This window comes from Urocitellus parryii, chromosome 15 (assembly GCF_045843805.1).
Source record: "Urocitellus parryii isolate mUroPar1 chromosome 15, mUroPar1.hap1, whole genome shotgun sequence".
NCBI lineage: Eukaryota > Metazoa > Chordata > Mammalia > Rodentia > Sciuridae > Urocitellus > Urocitellus parryii.
The window spans coordinates 3,135,240-3,153,084 of NC_135545.1; the positions used below are offsets into that span (position 1 = coordinate 3,135,240).

At 53.8% G+C, this 17,845-nt stretch overlaps 1 protein-coding gene and 1 pseudogene across 4 annotated transcripts; one reads left to right on the forward strand and one right to left on the reverse strand.

The window, feature by feature from the left end:
- Positions 1-2,436: 2,436 nt before the first annotated feature.
- Positions 2,437-9,149, reverse strand: Myadm (myeloid associated differentiation marker). Of its 4 annotated transcripts, none has more exons than XM_026381158.2 (3): positions 9,067-9,149; positions 5,904-5,990; positions 2,437-4,689 (listed from the first exon to the last, which is right to left on the reverse strand). In XM_026381158.2, the coding sequence occupies exon 3, from the start codon at positions 4,685-4,687 to the stop codon at positions 3,722-3,724; it is 966 nt and encodes a 321-aa protein (XP_026236943.1). In that variant the 5' UTR covers positions 4,688-4,689; positions 5,904-5,990; positions 9,067-9,149; the 3' UTR covers positions 2,437-3,721. The 4 variants fall into 4 exon arrangements, with proteins under 4 accessions (XP_026236943.1, XP_026236942.1, XP_026236945.1 ...); XM_026381157.2 differs by lacking the exon at positions 9,067-9,149 and adding an exon at positions 7,677-7,758; XM_026381160.2 differs by lacking the exon at positions 9,067-9,149 and adding an exon at positions 6,911-6,995.
- A 2,811-nt stretch (positions 9,150-11,960) lies between these two features.
- On the forward strand, positions 11,961-12,316 carry LOC113176658 (ubiquitin-conjugating enzyme E2 variant 1 pseudogene; annotated as a pseudogene).
- Positions 12,317-17,845: the final 5,529 nt, after the last annotated feature.

A 17,845-nucleotide genomic window follows, 5' to 3' on the forward strand; every position in this document is an offset into this window, starting at 1 on the left:
ATTTTCTCTCACTTTCTCCCCTCCCTCTCTCTCTCTCCCCCTTTCTCCCTAGATCTGTTTTCCTTTCCCTGTCTGAGAACGTCTGTTCCCATTTCTCTCTTTCTTGGGCTGTGTGTCTCCATCAATGCCTGTCACCTCTCTGGGTCTGAGTGTTAGGAGGATCAATCTCTGCCCCTCTCTCCGACTGTTCTTGCCTCTCTTCTCTCTCCCACGTCCCTGTCTTTATACCTGCTTGTCTGTTTCTCTTTATGGCTAATCTGTTGGGCTTGCCTCTTTCTCCTCAATCTGTGGTTTAATATGTTTCTCTTTGCCTGTCCTTCTCTGGTTCTGTCAATCTCTCTGTCGCTAGGGAAAACCTCTGAATATTTGCCTCTGTCTCTCCTCCCTGTATCTCTTTGTGATTCAGCGTCTCTCCATTTTCTCTTCTCTGTCCCTTTCCCTCTGATCCACTAGTTGTCCCTCTGGCCCTGTGACTCTGTTCCTGGGGCTCACTCCTCTGTAGCTCCCTGGGAATCAATGTCCTGGAGGTTGCTTCTCCATGTCTCTGGCTCTGGTCATCTTGATCTCTGGGGTTGGTTCCTCTCCACCTGTGTCTCCCTGAGTGATTCCATCTCTGGGGTTCTCCCCCGTCGTTTCCCTAGGACTATTCATCTCTGGGGGTCGCCCCCGGCCCCAGTACTCTGTCTCTGGGGGTCGCCCCGCCCACCACTCCCGAGCGTCCAGCCCCGGGACTCTCCGTCTCTGGGGTCGCTCCCCGAGTCTCCCTGGGAGTCCGTGCACCCCGGTTGCCGGCTGCGTGCATCCTCCCCGCTCCCCCTCCGCTGGGCGGTGTCCTCCACTCGCGCGCGCTTCCGGGGTCGGGGCACGCGGAGGCCGCACTGTTGCCAGGACAACCAAGGCCCGCCCCGGGCTGCGGGCGCAGTGCACCCTGGGACCTGCAGTCCGCGTCGAGCTCAGGCAGAGCCCGGGCGCGGCCCGGACCTTCCTTTCCCGGCAAGCCGCGCGCGGTGGGCGTGGCCGCGCGGTGGGCGGGGTCCCGCGCCCGGGGTCCCTCAGGCGCCGCCGCCGGGTGCTGAGCGCTCCCTCTGGAGGCGTGGGTCCTCTGCCCTCGCCCCAGCTCCAGGATTTCGGCTGGCAGACCCTGGAGACTGGACTAGGAGCCCCTCCGCCTTCTAGGCCAGCGGCCTCGGCCCTTTCCCGAGTGCCCAACGCTTTCTCCGCCCCCGTGGTGATGGTGATAGCTATTCTTTCTGGTGCCTTCCGGAGGCCGGGGCCCGGGAGGGGAACGAGAAGCCCTCTGAGAAGGCGGCTGGGTGCAGGTCGGACTCCCGCAGAGATGAAGCGGCTTTACATTACCCAAAAGGAATGTGCCCTAGTTGGCCCTACCCCGCCTTCTTCCAAACTTTTCAGTATCACTTCCTAATTGTTTTTGCAGGTGTAAGGGCACAAAGGAGGTTGCGTGATTTTGGAGTTTTCCTAGATATTGTCCTCAGTTTGGGGAACCAGGACCTGTGGGACAGAGGTTCACGGCAGGAGTAATACACTCAATCAGGGTGTGTGGTCAGGCGCACCCAGCAGATAAGACCACGGAGCTGATGATAGCAGGAATGTTGGCAGGCTCAGAACCTGAAGGCCTTGAATGCCACTGAGGGTTTTTGATAGCACCTGTAGGCACGTGGGGTGAGATGTGGAAGGACTTCAACAGGAGAGGGCAGGATCACCTATGGATGTTGGGAAATTCTCTGAGGCTAGGGAAGGCCAGAGGTAAGATGGTCAAGGAGGCTGGGGCAGTAGCTCAGGTGGGGAACAGATGTAAATGGTACTTAGAAGGAATAGAGAGTGTTTTAGACCAGGTGCTTGGGTTCTCAGCTCTGAGAGTCTGTGGCTGGGCAGGGAACCTGGGAGGAAGAGTTGATGCTGGAGAAAAGATGCTGCACTCAGTGGGACACTGTGTTTCTGAGGTGCTCAAGGGACACCAAGGAAGGGAAAATCTTGTTCATTTGTAATCCCATCCAGCCCTCCTGGCTTGGGGAGGAATCCAGTAGACCCAGATTCTGCTAGTGTTAGCTTTGTTTGTTTTGGCAGGGGAGAGGGTGCTGGGGGTTGAACCCAGAAGTGCCTTACCACTGAGCCACATCCCAGCCCTTTTTATTTTTTGAGACAGGGTCTCACTAACTTGCTTAGGGCCTTGCTAAGTTGCCCAGGCTGGCCTTGAACTTGTGATCCTCCTGCATGTAGTTGCTGGGATTAAAACACCCTGCACAGCTAGGTTTTTCGGATGTGGCCAGGATCATCTTGGCTCCAACCTCCTCCTCCATCAGACTGAGAAATCTGTCTGGACCTCACCACTCTCCTGGAGTCCTCCCCAGAAATAAAGAAAGCACAAGTTCTCCTTTTATCTTTATATTGAGATTTTTATAAAGAACATTATGGATGTGGGAGTGGGGAAGGGACAAGGCTTCTATGACTGACAGCACAAGCTATTGGAACCAAAAGCTCCAGGGAATTAAAAAAAATAAAATATATATATTTATACATTTATATATCACATTATGCATGTGAGTCCCAGAGAAGCAGGAAGCAGCAGCAAGAAGCATCTAGCACACAGAAACACACGTGCACATGCACCACACTCAAGCAATGCCATCCCTCTGGCTATGGCAGCAGCAATCCCCATTCCCCACCCACCCAAAAAGAAAAGAAAGCTGAAAAGAAACTTTGATCTGGAAGAATAGGGCTACCAGTAATTTCTGCCCTCATGACCAGGAAAAATTAAAAAAAAAAAAAAAAAAAAGAAAAGAAAAACCCAGGCATATGTTGCCTTTAAGGCTGGCAGTGGCCATTTTATTCCCATCCCTGCCAAGGCAGGACATGTTATTTTTAACACTGAGGACCACATCACTGCCCCTCACAAATACGTCAGATGGTCATCTTCAAGACCATGTGGTTCTTGCCAGTTTTTTTCTTTTTAATAGTCCAGAATAATTAGGATAAAAGGCATCTGCACCTCTTGCTGCCTTTAAGACGGCCTTGGGGCAGTGGGATTTTAGTAAGCCTGGCAACAATTCTGCAGTCAACCTTGGCAAGACTGAGTGCCAGGCAGGGCCTAGGGACCCATGGTCTGTGCTTAAAGCCTCCCGCCCACTAGGAATTATTTACCTCCAGAGATTTTTTTTTTTTACTTTAAAGGGGAGGTGCACTGTACACCCTCCTCCACTGGGAGAATGGGGGGCTGGTGCCTAGCTACCTACCCTCACCCCCCCACCAACACACAAATACACAAGAACTAAGGCACAGCTAGGGCGGGCAGGCATGCTTTGGCAATGAGGCCCCTCATGAGGCCAGGCATGAACAGCTGAAGTGAAGGGTGTGGGGTGTGTGGAGCTCAGCACCTTTGGAGGTGGGGTGGAGGGAGACAGAAAGGTCTCAGGGCTCCCGAAGGAGGAGGAAGAGGTGACTAGGAAACAGGCTACAGGAAAAACCAGAGGTGAGAAGAGGCAGAGGGGGACTGGGGAGAAACAGTTGGGGGCAAAACACAATGTGGGCAAGCAAACAAAACAGGAAGGAAAGGAAGGGAGACAGCAAGAGGAAAGGGAAGAAAAGCTGGAGAAGCATGAAGAAAATAGAGAGGGAAGAAGGACTCAGAGGAAAAAGAACCAACTGCAGACGCTGATGGGAAGAATGAAGAGGTTGGAAGGAGACCGGGAGCCCTTTGTGAGTCTCAGACCTTGACAAACACCAGGCGGGCAGAGTACACCAGGTCAGCCACATACGCCAACAGGTTGATGGCTGTCAAGATGGCCACAGCCAGTCGGCGGTCCCAGTAACACACAGAGTGGGGGTGACGGACAGCACAGCCCCCATCCCTCGACCGCTGGGAATGGCCACCATACCTCTCGTCGAACTGGTACAGAGGCCAGAGAACCAGGGCAGTGGCATACAGGATGACAGACAGCAGGGCCAGACCTGACAGGAAGCTGGGGAAGGGGATGGGCAGCATATTGGTACAGTCCCCCAGGTTCAGTAAGATGGCTACAGCTGCCAGGATGAAGCAAATGGCATATACTGCCACACACCACTCCAGGGCCGGCTTCTGCTGGTACAGGGAGGGGCTGCTGATGAAGGCGAAGATGATGCAGGCTACAAAGGTCTCTAGCACCTTGAGCAGCCCTGGCACGGTGGCCATGTATCCTGTGATCTCACCAGGCCTTGCCCGGGTCCAGGCTACTTCAGTGGCATAAGCCACACACGCGATGCAGGAGAAAGCGGTGGCTGCGATGGCGTGGTCCCGGGTACGACCGTGAGACAGGAACTGCACGTAGGTGGTGGGGTAGATGATGGAGGACGACAGGCAGAAGAGGGCCGCGTAGCAGGCGAAGGTGATCGGGAAGTTACGCCAAGACAGGGGGAAGCGGGACTGAAGCCCACCTAACTCCACGATGAGGATGATGAGGGTCACGGAGAAGCAGAAGCACCAGGTGAACATGGACCAGTTACCCATGGGGCCCATCCAGGCACCCACACTGGCCACCAGTGAGAAGGCCACACAGGTGGACAACAGCTGCAACAGGCGCAGGAGGCCCAGGGGCTGGGTCAGTGCGCGAGGGGACCCCACAATCGTTGAAGACCCCAGGCCTGAGGACGTTGTGGTAGTTGTGATGGTCGTGCGGGTCACCGTCACCGCCATGGCTGCAAAAGGCAAAAGACAATGTCTCAGTGAAGTCCCACACAAAGAAATCCAGTGGCCCAGCCCTCATTTGTCCTAGGACAAATTATTCTAGGACATGGGGCTTTCAGTGTGCAAAACAGGACAGTCCCAGGCATATAAGAATGAATTGGTCACCCTGGTTCTTGGCTCAGACTACCTCACCCAAGTCAGAACCCAGAATTCTGGGTCTCTGTATTTCTCCTGCCCCCTCCAGACACTTAAAACTCCTTTCCTCCTTACAGATGGGACTCAGCGACCAGCAACCCAGCCACTTAACATTTTGAATTCTTCTAGATTAAAATAGGAAGACAAGAGGCCTATCTTGCAGGCTCCAAAATCCCCTCTGAAGTTCCTCCTTATGGAGACTGAAGGCTGTACACTCTAGCCCCTATAAACAAGCTTCCTTCTTTTATGAACTAATAGCCACTCAGACATTTCCGGGTCCTACTTATCCAAGAGTTCAACCTCCACGTGCTGTGTTCTCACATGTCTGATCAGAGCTCCAACCTCCCACCTTGATGGTCTTACAAGCTTCTGGAAGGGGGTGTAAACTGCTGCTCCCACCTCTCTCTGCAGAGGTCAGGAATCAGATTTAGACCTAGAGTACTAAAAACCAAGGAAGGCTAAGTTTTCTCCTTTGTTCCCTCACACTGAGTGTCCCCTCCCCCAGGAGCCCCCAAGTTCTGGGAAACTCAGCTGCTCCCATTCCCCTCACCCCACCCCAGCTCCTCGCACTGGAGTCCCTAGCCTCCACCGGTCAATCACTCAGCCCTCAGTCTCAGGTGAGTCACATTCTAGAGACACCTTTCTCCCCACTTCCAAATTATACATCTCCCACGCCTCATCCTAAAGGCCCTCAGGTATCAGGACCAGACGCTCAGACCCTTCCTCAGGATGCAAAAATGTCTAGTCTCAGCTGACATCCCTAAAAATATCTGGACGTGACTCTCAGCCAAAAAACTTTCCTCTCTCCAGTGTCAGGCTCACAGCAGAACAAGAGCCAGGCCTTACCTCTCCAGAGGCCTGTCCCAAACAGACACAGAACACTCTACTTCCCCCACGGATGCCTGAGGCCCGATTCCTTGGGAGCTTCAGGTCTCTCTTCTCTCAGATCGAGGTCTGGACTCCAACCTTCCTCCCTCAGGCCCCAGGCTCCTCCCTCAGACCCAGGTGGTTAGGACCTCAGGGCACTCACCTGCGGTCTTAGCTGAGCGGGCCAAAGAGAAAGATCCGGCAATGAAGGCGATTCAGTCGTACACCTGGAGAAGACTGGTCGGCGCCCCTGGAGCGGAGAGAGGCCCTCTGGATCAGCTCACGGCGGGCTGACCTGGCTCCTCCCCCCAGCGCCCAAGCGGCCAGCGCGGGCCATGGACTCCTCAGCCTCCGCGCGCCTCCGGGTCGGGGCCGGGACTTGGCTCCCAGCCCGACGCGTCGAGGAGTTGACCCTAGAGAAACACCGCCCCTTCTTCCTCCCCAGATACAAACTGCGGGCGGGAGTGAAGAGAAACAGGCGAAGGAGCACGGCCCGCGGCCAGCGAGGGGCGTGTGCGATCTTAACCCTGCCCTGGCCAGGGAAGTACGCGGCGCGGCGCGAGGCGGGAGGCCGGAGGCCCTGGGCGGTGGCTGCGGGGGCGGGCTGCCCAGCCGCGCGCGACGTCTCCGCGCCTTATAAGGGCTTCAAGTCGGTGCAGCCATCTGGAATGTGGCGCGGACCGAGAGGCGGTGCCGGGACCCCAGCCCCGCACTGGCCAGCGCTGTGCCCACCCCTCGCCCGCTGTCAGGGGAGGGGCGCCCCGACCCCCAGGTCCTAGCAGGGATGGCAGGCCGAATTTCTGGGTTCCAAAAGTGTGAGCTCTGTAAGTACGGGCCAGGGACCTAGACCTCCATGAAGGAGTACTAAGCTGGGATCCCAGACGCCCGGCTTCACCTTGCGGAGGCCCCCTGGCTCCAGGCCGGAAATCTGGCACAGGATGCCCGGAAATCAGTAGCCACACATTCATGAACGCAGGTCCCCGGCGAGGGCTCACCTAGCGGGCACCTGGGAGGTGCCACGTGGATGGAGTCAGCCACCTCCAGCTCCCCAGACCCAGCCAGGACCTGTTAGCAGGAAGTCGTGACTAGCCGCACCCCCCTAGCTCCTGAAGGCTGGTACTGCCCAGCCACCCACCGGAGGATGAAGGAGGAGCGACGTAACTCACTCACTCCTCGTGGAAGGTGGGTCTGCAGGGCGGCGGGGAGGGGGATCCTGCGGAGAGGTGGGGGTCCCCCCGCCCTGAAGGCCCCAGCAGCTGCCTGAGGTCAGAGCTCGGGAATGCAAAGCCGCAGACTGCAGCTGGGAGAGGAAACGCCCCTTCGGGCTTCCACGCGGAGGACACCCCAGCCACACCCAGCACCTCGGCGCCCTCCTCTCCATTCCAGGCGCCACACCCATCTCTCCCTAGACACCGGGGCCGCCCGAACCCCGAATCGGCCTTTCTCCACCCCAGGAGCTAGACAGCCTTGTGCTTTCCTGGCCTCCCTGGCCGGACCGCAGCCCCCGCCTTGCAAGGAAGCACAAAGTTCGACCCCGGGAGGGAGAGGATCAGAAATTTTGAAGTACAGCCACTTTCCAAACCCAGGAGTCCCAGCCCCAAGTCCCTCCCCTCTTCCTCTCCTGAGCACCTCGCACACCAGATTCCAGCCCAGCCAGACACCTGGGAGGCCCAGCTGGTGTCCACGCCCTCAGGCCCAGGGGTCCCGGCACCACTCCTCCTCCAGTCCACAGCCCTCCTCCCTCAGACCCAGGGTCCAGGCCCCAGCTCTTCTCTTTCAGTCCAGGTTCTCAACCCTCTACTCCGCAGAATCCTGGAATCTTGGTCCAGCCCCAGTCTTTCTAGGGACGTAGACGTTGTGAATCACAGCCCATTCCTCCCTCTGGACCCAAGGATATTGAACCGCTGCTCCCGCCCTCTGGGTCCCTCAGCCTCACCTCTTCGGTCAGCGGCGGTTGCGGCTGAAGCAAGCGCGACAGCTGCAGACCAGAAGGGTCTGCGAGCTGGGGAGGGTTGGCGGGCTGGGGAGAGAGCGCGGGCGGGGCCGGGGGCGGGCCGCGGGCAGCGGCCAGGCTAGCGGCCGGGGCAGTAGAAAGGGACTTCCCCAAGCTGGGGCTATCCCCTGCCCGCCCTGAGGGCGGGGCCAAGATCACACCACGCCCCTCCTGAGCTGAAGCTTGTAGCGGAGCTCGGGCTCTACCAGTAAGCCCAGTGGAGAACTGAGGTCACCGTTGCCATGGTGACAAAACAGGAAGACACAACAGCTGGCGGAGTGGGGGCTCCTGGGGGATGCCTTCCCGACACAGCCCAGAGAAGTCTCAGGATAGGCCGGGAAAGGCTGTTTCCATAGAAACCCACATGTTTGTGGTTTGTTTAGAACAGAGCCCCCCAACTCAGGTCCCCACTCCAGCCTCATCTCACTCAATTGTGCCTCTCCCTTCATGTCTCCCCCGTCCCCCCCCCCCGCCTCCTTGTCTGCTCCAGTCCGCCGCTCTGCTAATACAGACGAAACCTTAGCTACCTGGGTTGCAACGGATTGGGGAACCAGACCCCTGGGTTGAATAGGATCTGCGTGCTAGGGTCTCTGTCTCCCAAAAAGAAGATGGAGTTGAGGGTGCCAATCCTAGGCTCTACATGAAGTCCTGGCTGGCTAGAATCCCTGACTCCTGGGTTCCTACGAAGGAGTGGAGGCTAGATTCCTGTATTTAAGGATCTTGGGAAGGGGGTCCCTTAAACCACATTTACACTGGTATCTGCGGTGTAAGGACAGGGTGGGAGGGGGTCAGACTCCTGGGTCTCAGATATCACAGTCAATAGGGGTGGAAGGGTGTTGTAGCAAAATTCCTGGACCCCATGCAGTAGGAGTTTGGGGTACGGATTACTGGGTTCCACATGCTGCCTAAACTGGCGGGCCAGGTTTCTGACTGAAAAGAGCAATCTGAATTCAGACTCCCAGGGTTTTAGGAGCAGAAGGGGTTAAAAGAGAGCCTTCTGGGCCTGGAAAGATATTTTTGGCCTGCATTCCCGGCTCCTGGACAGGCAGGGACTCGAGTCTTAATGAGGACACGGCTGGGTCTGGGGGCTCTGGATTCCGGGTTCTGCCAGAGGGAGGGAACCAGTGGATCAAGGTGTCGGGGGCCCAGAACAGAGAAGGGCTGCAGGGCTCATTTTTTTAGGGGCGGCTCTGCGGCCCTGAAACGGACTGACAGCCCAGAAAGAAAAGGGAGCTGAAGGTCGGGGTGCCCCGAGGAGGGGCTGGGCCCCCGGGGAGGGGCTGGGCGAAGACCCAGACGCCCGGTTCCCTCCCTCCTGGCCGCGCTCACTCACCGCGCTCTGCAGCGGTCCCGGGCGCGGCCCAGTTCGGCTGCAGCTGGGCGGGGCCTGATGGCGACTGCGGAGGCTTCCCGACGCTCAGTTAACCGCAGCTTCCTCCGCTGCTGCCGCTGGACCCCTTCCGGGGGACGACGCGCGCGTGGCGGAGGGAGGGGTCCAAAGGGCGTGGGAGCTAGGTGTACCCGCCTGCCTGCCCTACGGAGGAGGGAGGGGCTGGTGGGGGACCAGGCTGCTAGCTCTGCAGGGGTGGGGGCAGAGATGGGAGGAAAGGAGAGCCTGTGAGCTCGGTTTTGTGCCCCCGCAGAGTGAGGGGGGTACAGACCCTTAGTCATTCTGTGTCCTCCGTCGGGGAGGGGTTTGCTTGTTTGTTTGTTTGGCTGCACTGGGCATCGATACAGGGCTTCCCTCGTGCTTGCTAAGTGCTCTGCCTCTGAGCTATATCTCCCACCTCTCTTCATTTTGAGACAGGGTCCTGCTAAATTGCCCTGGCTGGTCCCTAGTCTCGGGGATTACAGGCATGGGCTACAGCAACCAGCAGGGGAAGGCTTTTACTTTGGGGGTGAGGTGACCGGGAGGGGTTTTTACTGCTCCCAGTATCTGGCCTTGTCTAAAAAGGGTGGGCCTGTCTATTGATAGAAGTCAGCTGGCTAAGGTTGGTGGCCCACCCTAGCCATGGGCTCAGGAGTCTACTGAGCAAGCACTGGGGAGGCTAGTGGAAGTCTGACTGGGAGCCACAGAGCAGCCTCTGACCTAGCAGATGACATAATAGCATTCCCTGTGACACTTTCTGTTTGGGGGAGAGTTCGCCTGGGATACAGATTTTACTCCATTTTTCACTTCTAGAGCTTCTAACACAAAACATGTGGGTTTTATTTCATACACCAAAAGTCAAGTTTCTGTTAAATTTTATACACCAGCACCAACTGGGCAACCAGTGTTGTAATTCCCTCCCAGCACTGCCCTACGGCTGATGGCTCTGTCCTACCAGGCTTCCCCCACTAGATGCACATATGGGGCCTGGGCCTCCCATGGCTCCGAACACTGCTGTATCAGGAACCCCAGGACCTCCTTCTTGGGTTTGATGATTTGCTAGAAGGGCACATAGAATTTGGGAAGGCACTGGTATATTTTAAAGGACATATTTTGTGTATCACAGTCTCATACAGATGTACCATACTTTGGGCCCTTTTGACATTTGTTCAGTCACCCATGAATATTTACGAGAATCTCCTGTGTTGGAACAAAGCAGGCTAAAAAGTGCCCACTCCCCTGGAGGACATCTTCCCTTTTCACCAGTGACACAGGGGTCAAGATGAAATCACATCTTTATCTGGAGAGAATGTTCTTACTGGCCTCCGGCTCTAGGGTTCCCAATGTCTTCCCTGAGGTGCACACTGGCAGTCTCCTGGGACTGATCACCTCCCCTGTATCTGTTCCTTCCTGGTTTGGGGGTCTTATCAGCACAGTATCATCAGAGCAGCTGACCAGAAAGCTGTCCTGAAGGTTTTGAAAAACCTGATCTCCTGGGGAGTCCATTTGGAAGTGACTGGAAGAAAGAATTCCACCTTTAGAACTGCCATTATCCCAGTTAGCTTCCTAGGGCACCAGCACACACGGATCACAGTCTTTTCCTCTTCTTGTCTTCTTTTTTCATGGTACTGGGGATTGAACTCACACATACTGACTAAACACTCAGGGTCACTCCAGGTGAACTGGGCTGCACAAAATAATCACTCAGAGACAAAGAAATGCCTTTCTCTCTGGGTCCTGTGATGGCTCCTCCAACCTTAGGGGTCCATGGAAAGAGAGAGAGGAGCATGTGCTGAACCCTTTTATGGGAAAGGGTCAGGTTTCAGGGGGTTGAGTCTAGCTTCCTGATGTCTGCATCTAGGGAGGCCACGCCCATCTCAGGAGCTATGTGGGGATCCTGTTAGAGCCAGGCCCATCCAAACAGAGGGCAACGTGCTTAATGCCCATAGTTCACACACACACACACACACAGCCCAGGGCTGGCTTGCCACATCTCCACATTCCCATCACTCAGGGCTAAGGGACGCTTGGTTCCTCCTATGTGGCAGCTCCCGACACTGGGCAAGCACTCTACCACCGAACTACAGCCCCAGCTCTCTTTTAAAATCTTACTTTGAACAAGGCAGGGGTGGCACACACCTATAATCCCAGCCACACAGGAGGCTGAAGCAGGAGGATTGTAGATTCAAAGCCATCCACAGCAACTTAAGACCCTCAGCAATTAGCAAGTTACTATCTCGGCTGGGTGTGGTGCACACGCCTGTGATCTCTGTCTCAAATAAAAAATAAAAAGGGCTGGGGATGTGGCTCGGTGGTTAATCACCCTTGTGTTCAATACACACACACACACAAATTTCTTTGACTTTGAGACAAGGTGATGCTAAGTTGACCAAGAGGACCTCCAACTTGAGATCCTCCTCCTTCAGCCTCCTGAGTAGCTGAGGTTGCAGCTGTGTGCTACTGTGCCTGGCAAATTATCATAATCTGTGTGGTTTAAAACAATAGAAAACATTAATCTCTCCAAGTTCTGCCCCTGAACCAGGGCTCCCACCCTCTTCTGGCTTCTGCAGGCCTCCCTGCCTCCATCTCCACATTGCTCTCTCCTGGGTGTCTGGTCAAATCCCCCTCTCTCTCATCATGATAGCTATCACTGTGTTACGGCTTAGCTCTTCAGTGAGCCCTAAAGACCCTGTTGTTGAAGGCTTGGTCCTCAGCTGACGGTGCTGTTGGGTGGTGGAACCTGTAGGACCCTGGGCCCGCCTCTCTTATCTTGCTCCCTGGCCTCCACCAGATGAGCATCTGTCCTCTATTGCGTGCTCCCTGCCGTGATGTTCTGCCTCACCGTGGGCCCAAAAGCCATGGAGTCAATGAGCCAAAATAAATGTTTCCTCCTTGTAAAACTGATTGCCTCGGCAAGATGGCAGCCAGCACAGGCTTGGACAATTTATGAAAACCCAATATATAGCCTTAAAATAGAACACGGACCTAAATACCTAGAAGCACCCCCTTTGTAAGAGTTGTAATGAAAATTAATATGAATGGAGTAAAGAGTTCTAATGGATTGGAGGACCCAAGAGCCATATCAGTGCTAGCAAAATGGCAGCATTCACATAGCATCAAAGTTGTTCTGTAAGAGCGGTGGCACTTGATGATGTCATAAAAAGAAAACATGGAACTCCCTCAGCCACTGGAAGGACAGTGTTACTTCAATTAATTTAAATAAATAAATAAATGGGGGCTGGGGATGTGGCTCAAGTGGTAGCGTGCTCGCCTAGCATGCATGAGGCACTGGGTTCGATTCTCAGCACCACATAAAAAATAAAATAAAAGATATTGTGTCCACTTAAAACTAAAAAATAAATATTTGGGCTGGGGAACGTGGCTCAAGCGGTAGTGCGCTCTCCTAGCATGCGCGGGGCGCTGGGTTCAATCCCCAGCACCACATACAAATAAAGATGTTGTGTCCACCGAAAACTAAAAAAATAAATATTAAAAAAAATTCTCTCTCTCTCTCTCTCTCTCTTTTAAAAAGAATAAAAAACAAAAATAAATAAACAAACAAGCTCTCCCCCCATTTGACTTAAGCAGTCTTCATTTCCACCATGGTGAATTTTCTAGATACCTCTTGTAGACCTCAAAGTACTGGAAAGGAAGGAAGCTCCCAGGGCCCAGGATGTGGACATACCTTTGGGGCCGCCATTCAGCTCCTTCTTCCACCATCCTGCGGGCAGGCAAACTGCTTCTGTTTCCCGTGTGCTGTGGTAGAGCGGCCCTGTTAGATGCCCAGGGCTGAGTGGATTCCATCCCCTAAGGTGATCACGTCTGGAAGAGCAGCTGCATTTGGAGCTGCCCGGATGGTGTCCTGAGCCCTGTGAAGGGGGACCCTCTCTGTCCACATTTCAGCTTTTCCCAGGGAGGTTGGGTTTCTCGGGATGGGGGAGCCTCTGCACCCAGCGCCCGGCAGAAGGAGGAAGACTCCTGCTAGAGCTACCCGACAGTCTCCATCACCACCGGCTCCAAATCCTCTTGTTCTCTGCCCTCTGGCCTTTCTCAGGCAAACTCTCCTATGAGAGCGCCCCCCACCCCACCCGGTGCCCTGGATGGAACCCAGCCTTGCACCTGCTAGACAGGCACTTTCCATGAGCCCCACTCCTCCCCCACACTTGGGCTTTCGCTCCCTCCTCCCCTTGCCTTTATTGAGAGGTAGCCCCTAAGCTGTTTTCTGGCGATAATACCTTTCTGCCGTCTGTGGGCCTCTTGGCCACTTGGCGTCACGGGCTTCCCACTTGCTGTGCCCTGGATCCGTCCTACAGGTGGCCATGAGGTTTGGAATCCCTCTGTCTTCCGAGTGGATGGCTGGCCTTGGCCATGGCAGCCTCGTCTGTGGAGCCGCGTGCTGTAGGAAGAGCTTCCTATTTCTTTTTGCCCCACGATGTGAAAGTATTTGGAGCCACTGACTTGAAGACCTGCAGCACTGACTGCCCTCCCTGAGGCAGACCCCCCCCTCCGTTATCCACGGCTCTCCTGCCCACGGCTTCCCCTTCCATCTCGGAACTCCCACTAGGCCTTTCCTTCCCCAGGAGAAACCCAGTTCTCCAGCCTTTCTCCTTTCATCCTTGTTTAGATGTGACTGCACATCCAATTTCAGTCGCACTGTGGCCACCTCAGGTCCCCAACACTACTGTGCCCCCTGTGTTGGTACTGCCCCAGTCCTGGAGAAGAAAAGGCCGTGCTGTGCTGACCTCAGCTGTTCAGCACGGCTGCAGAAAGGCCCAAGGCGGAGGCAAGTCACCAACTCCTGGGCTCCAGTGATTCCCCACCTCCTCCCCCTACGTGCTGGGTCTATAGGCTTGGGACATGAAGACTGCCTTTGATTACCAAGTTCAAATAGGCCCTCATCACCACCCACAGCCGCATCGCAGTCCTCATGAAGATCTCTCTACTCCTCCGCTTCCTGTACGGCAAGAACAGGTGGGGGCTGCAGTTATTTGTTTGCTTCGTGCTGGGGATGGAACCCAGGGCCTTGCTCACTCCAAGCAAGTGCCTCACCAGTGAGCCTCGCCGCAGGCCAGCTGGAGCATCCTTGGCCCAAATCAGAAATCCCCTCCAAATACAAAAACTTTTCGAGTACTGAAATGACACCACGGGTAGAAAATTTCATACCATGAAATTTTGTTTCATGCACAAAGTTATTGAAAGTGTTGTAGAAGGGCTGGGGCTGGGGCTCAGTGGTGGGGGGCTTACCCAGCACGTGTGAGGCACTGGGTTCGAGCCCCATAACCACATAAAAATAAATAAATAAATAAAGGCATCGTGTGCAGGTACAACCGAAAATATATTTTAAAACAGTATTATGTAAAATTACCCTTCAGGCTCCGTGTACAAAAATTTCATGTTTAGCCTTGGGTCCCGTCGTCAAGATAGTCTGGTGTACGTGACTATTCCAAAATCTGAAAAAAAATCTGATTCTCCAAACACATCTGGTCCCAAGCATTCTGGATAAGGGACACTCAGTTTGCACCCTATTTTCATTCTCCTCAACCTTTGGCACTCTCTCTTCCCCCTGAGCTCCCTCCAGGTCTTTAAATAGAAAGCAGAAGCTCTTTCGGGGAAGCTCTTCACTTCCCCATTCTGAAACCACAGACCTCCGTGCCCAGCCAGGGCTGTTCTCCCCTAATAATAAAGAAACTCTTTGCATCTCATGCCAACCTTCTTTTCAACTTTTGACTCCTCTTTTTGAGAATGCTTAGTTTCAAACTCAGCCCCACCCCATTGTGCGTGTGTGTGTGTGTGTGTGTGTGTGTGTGTGTGTGGGTGTGTGTAGGGGTGCTCTACCATTGAGCCACATCCCCAGCTCCGTATTTTTATTTTGAGCCTGGGTCTCCCTGAGCTGCCCAGGCTGGCGTCCGACTGCCTCACCCCTCAGTCACTTGGGGTCACAGGCCTGGGTGCCCCCGCCCCAGCAGGCCCCACCTCATTCTTTTTATGGCCACATCCTGGTCCCTCTTAGCACACTCCCTGCCTAGCACAGAGCATCAATGATCTATTGCTCGGTAAACAACACAAGGCACACTCAGTGGCTTAAAACCACACAGAATGTCTTGCCTCACCGTCTTCTTATCTCACCATTTCTGCATTTCACCGTTTTGGAGCTGGGCTCTCTGCAAGACAGGAATCGGGGCTTGGTCTGGGAGTGGGTTTTCATCCGGAGGCTGAGCTGGGGCAGGATCTGCTTCCACACTTGCTCATGTGCTGGTAGGATTTACCTCCCTGTGACTTTCGGGCTCAGGAGATGTTAGGTCGGTGGCCGCGACTTAGCACAAAGCAGCCTGAGCTGGGGAAAGGAACATCTATCAGGTGCCCAGCTGCCGGTGGAAACCCCTGTCAATCAGCGAGATCTCCTGACTCATGCCTGTCAATCATCAGGACCCCCTGGCCAATCCTGGAGTTCAGCCAACTCCCCTGACCAACTCCAATGAGACCAGGGACCCTAAAAACACTTTTCCTGTCCCCAAGCCCTTCTATTCCTGCTGTAAGCCCCATAAAAGTCAGTCCAGTCAAGTTGCCACACGGTTTCTCCTCAGACCCTTCCCCTGTCCACTCTGTGGGTCTGATCGAGTTCCGCCCGGCAGTGATATCTCAATAAAGCCCCGTGTGGCAGCCTTTTTAAATCTGCCTCCTTTGGTGGCTGCCCGGCTCCCCTGATCTGACAGGAGACTTTCTCCTTCAGCCAGCAATGAGAGGCTGGGCGAGGGGCTAGTGAGGAATCCTAGGTAGTGCTCCCCCCTTTCTGGGGGAGGCTGAAGCCACAGACAATCAAACCCTGTGTGGTCTGTGTGTTCCCTATATACACACCTATGGTAAAGTTTATGTATAGATCAGGCAGTAAGAGATTAACAGCAATAAGTAATAATAAAATAAAACAATCCTGACAATGTACTGAGGCAAAAGGCATGTGGCTGTGGTCTCTCGGTGCGTCTTCTGTGTATAGGTGCAGTGCTGAGGATTGAACCCAGGGTGCTCTGCCACTGAGCTACATCCCCCAGAACTTTCTATTTTTTATTTTGAAACAGGTCTGGCCAAGTTGCTGAGGCTGGCCTGTGACTGGTAATCCTCCTGCCTCGGCCTCTTAGGTAGCTGGGATGGCAGACGCGTGCCCCCACACCTGTCTCTCCCTCTCAGTGTTTTACGTACGTCCTTTGTTGTAATGATGTGAAGTGATGAAGGAAGCGCTTTGAGGCTTCGCTTCGGCATATCCAGACTGCCAGCATGATGACTCTGGGACTTTGGTCCATTATGAAGCAAAATAATTGTGTTCAAAATACTTGAAACACAATCCCTCTGATACCTTGACAGTCAATCTGATAACGAAGATTGCTACCAGCGACTAAGACGAGGGTAGTGTAGACAGCACGTACAACCTGGACAAAGGGATGGTTCACTTCTCAGGCTGGGAACACTGAAACAGTGGGATCTCACCATGCTTCCCAGAATTAAACCTATCAATCGTTTATTTCTAGAATTTTCCATTTGATATTTTCAGACTGCAGCTGGGGACCATGGTGCAAACTATAAATCCAATGACTTGGGAGGCTCAGGCAGGAGGATCACATGTTTGGGAACAGCCTCAGTAACTTAGTAAGACCCTGTCTCGAAATAAAAAGTAAAAAGGCTGGGGATGTAACTGAGTGGTGGATGCCCCTTGCTTCAACCCTCCTTGCCTCAGGGTGCGTGTAGATATATAGATATTTATAGTTTATTTGTTTCAGGAAACTGAAACCTCAGAAACCTCAGGGTCAGGGACCACTGTGTTCAATTGTCTTGGCAAAGGCCCCTTCTCTGGCTGCATGTTTTGAGGTGGTATGTGTTTACGGGTGAAAATAAAGTCCCTCATCTATCCCTATTCTCAAGGTGCCCAGTTCCTCTCCCCTTCTGCTTTGACTGATTTATTTTGCATCTATCCAGAAATATCCATTGCATAATATCATGCTTTTGTATCTCTCCAGAAATATCCATGCCCATCTCTACATACCTACACAATGTGTACACTCATGTCAGCTAATACTCATAAGATACAAGGCAGTGCTGATTGGGCCATGTAACAAACACACAGATATTATTTTAAACAAATAATTCAGCAATAAGTTTAAGATACAAACATGCATGCATACGCGCAAGGAAGTCCTATCCCCCACTAAACAATGATCTCAATCTTGCTGTCAGACCTAACCCCTCCCATTAGCTTCTCCTATGTTCTTCCAGTGTTTATATGAACATAATGAAATAGAACTATAGACTTATTTTTATACACACACACAAACAACATCCTGACTCCCTGTCCTGCATCCTGCCCTGTTCTAGGACTGTATCCTGAAGGTCTCTCGGTTGCATGGACGCTGTCCCCTAATCCTCTCTTAACATGGCTGCACTAGCTGAACATACTGTGGTTCATCCCGTTTGCTCTAGATGGAGGCTTTTGGTTTGTTTCCAATCTGATAAGTACATTCAACAGGAGTTTTAGAAATCAAATAGATTTCCTTCCTCATCCCCCGAAGTGCAGCCTACGTCTTCAAAACAGAAGCCTTCAGAAGCCTATTCTGCTTAAGAACAGCAGAGACACCATCTGTGAATCCAATCTGCAGCTGAGGCCAAGGAACTTCATTTCATAGATGCAAAAGCCCCTCGGAGCTGCAGAAAGGGGGATTCCTGAGGGCCCCCTGCAGGGCTGCCATAAAAGCTTTTG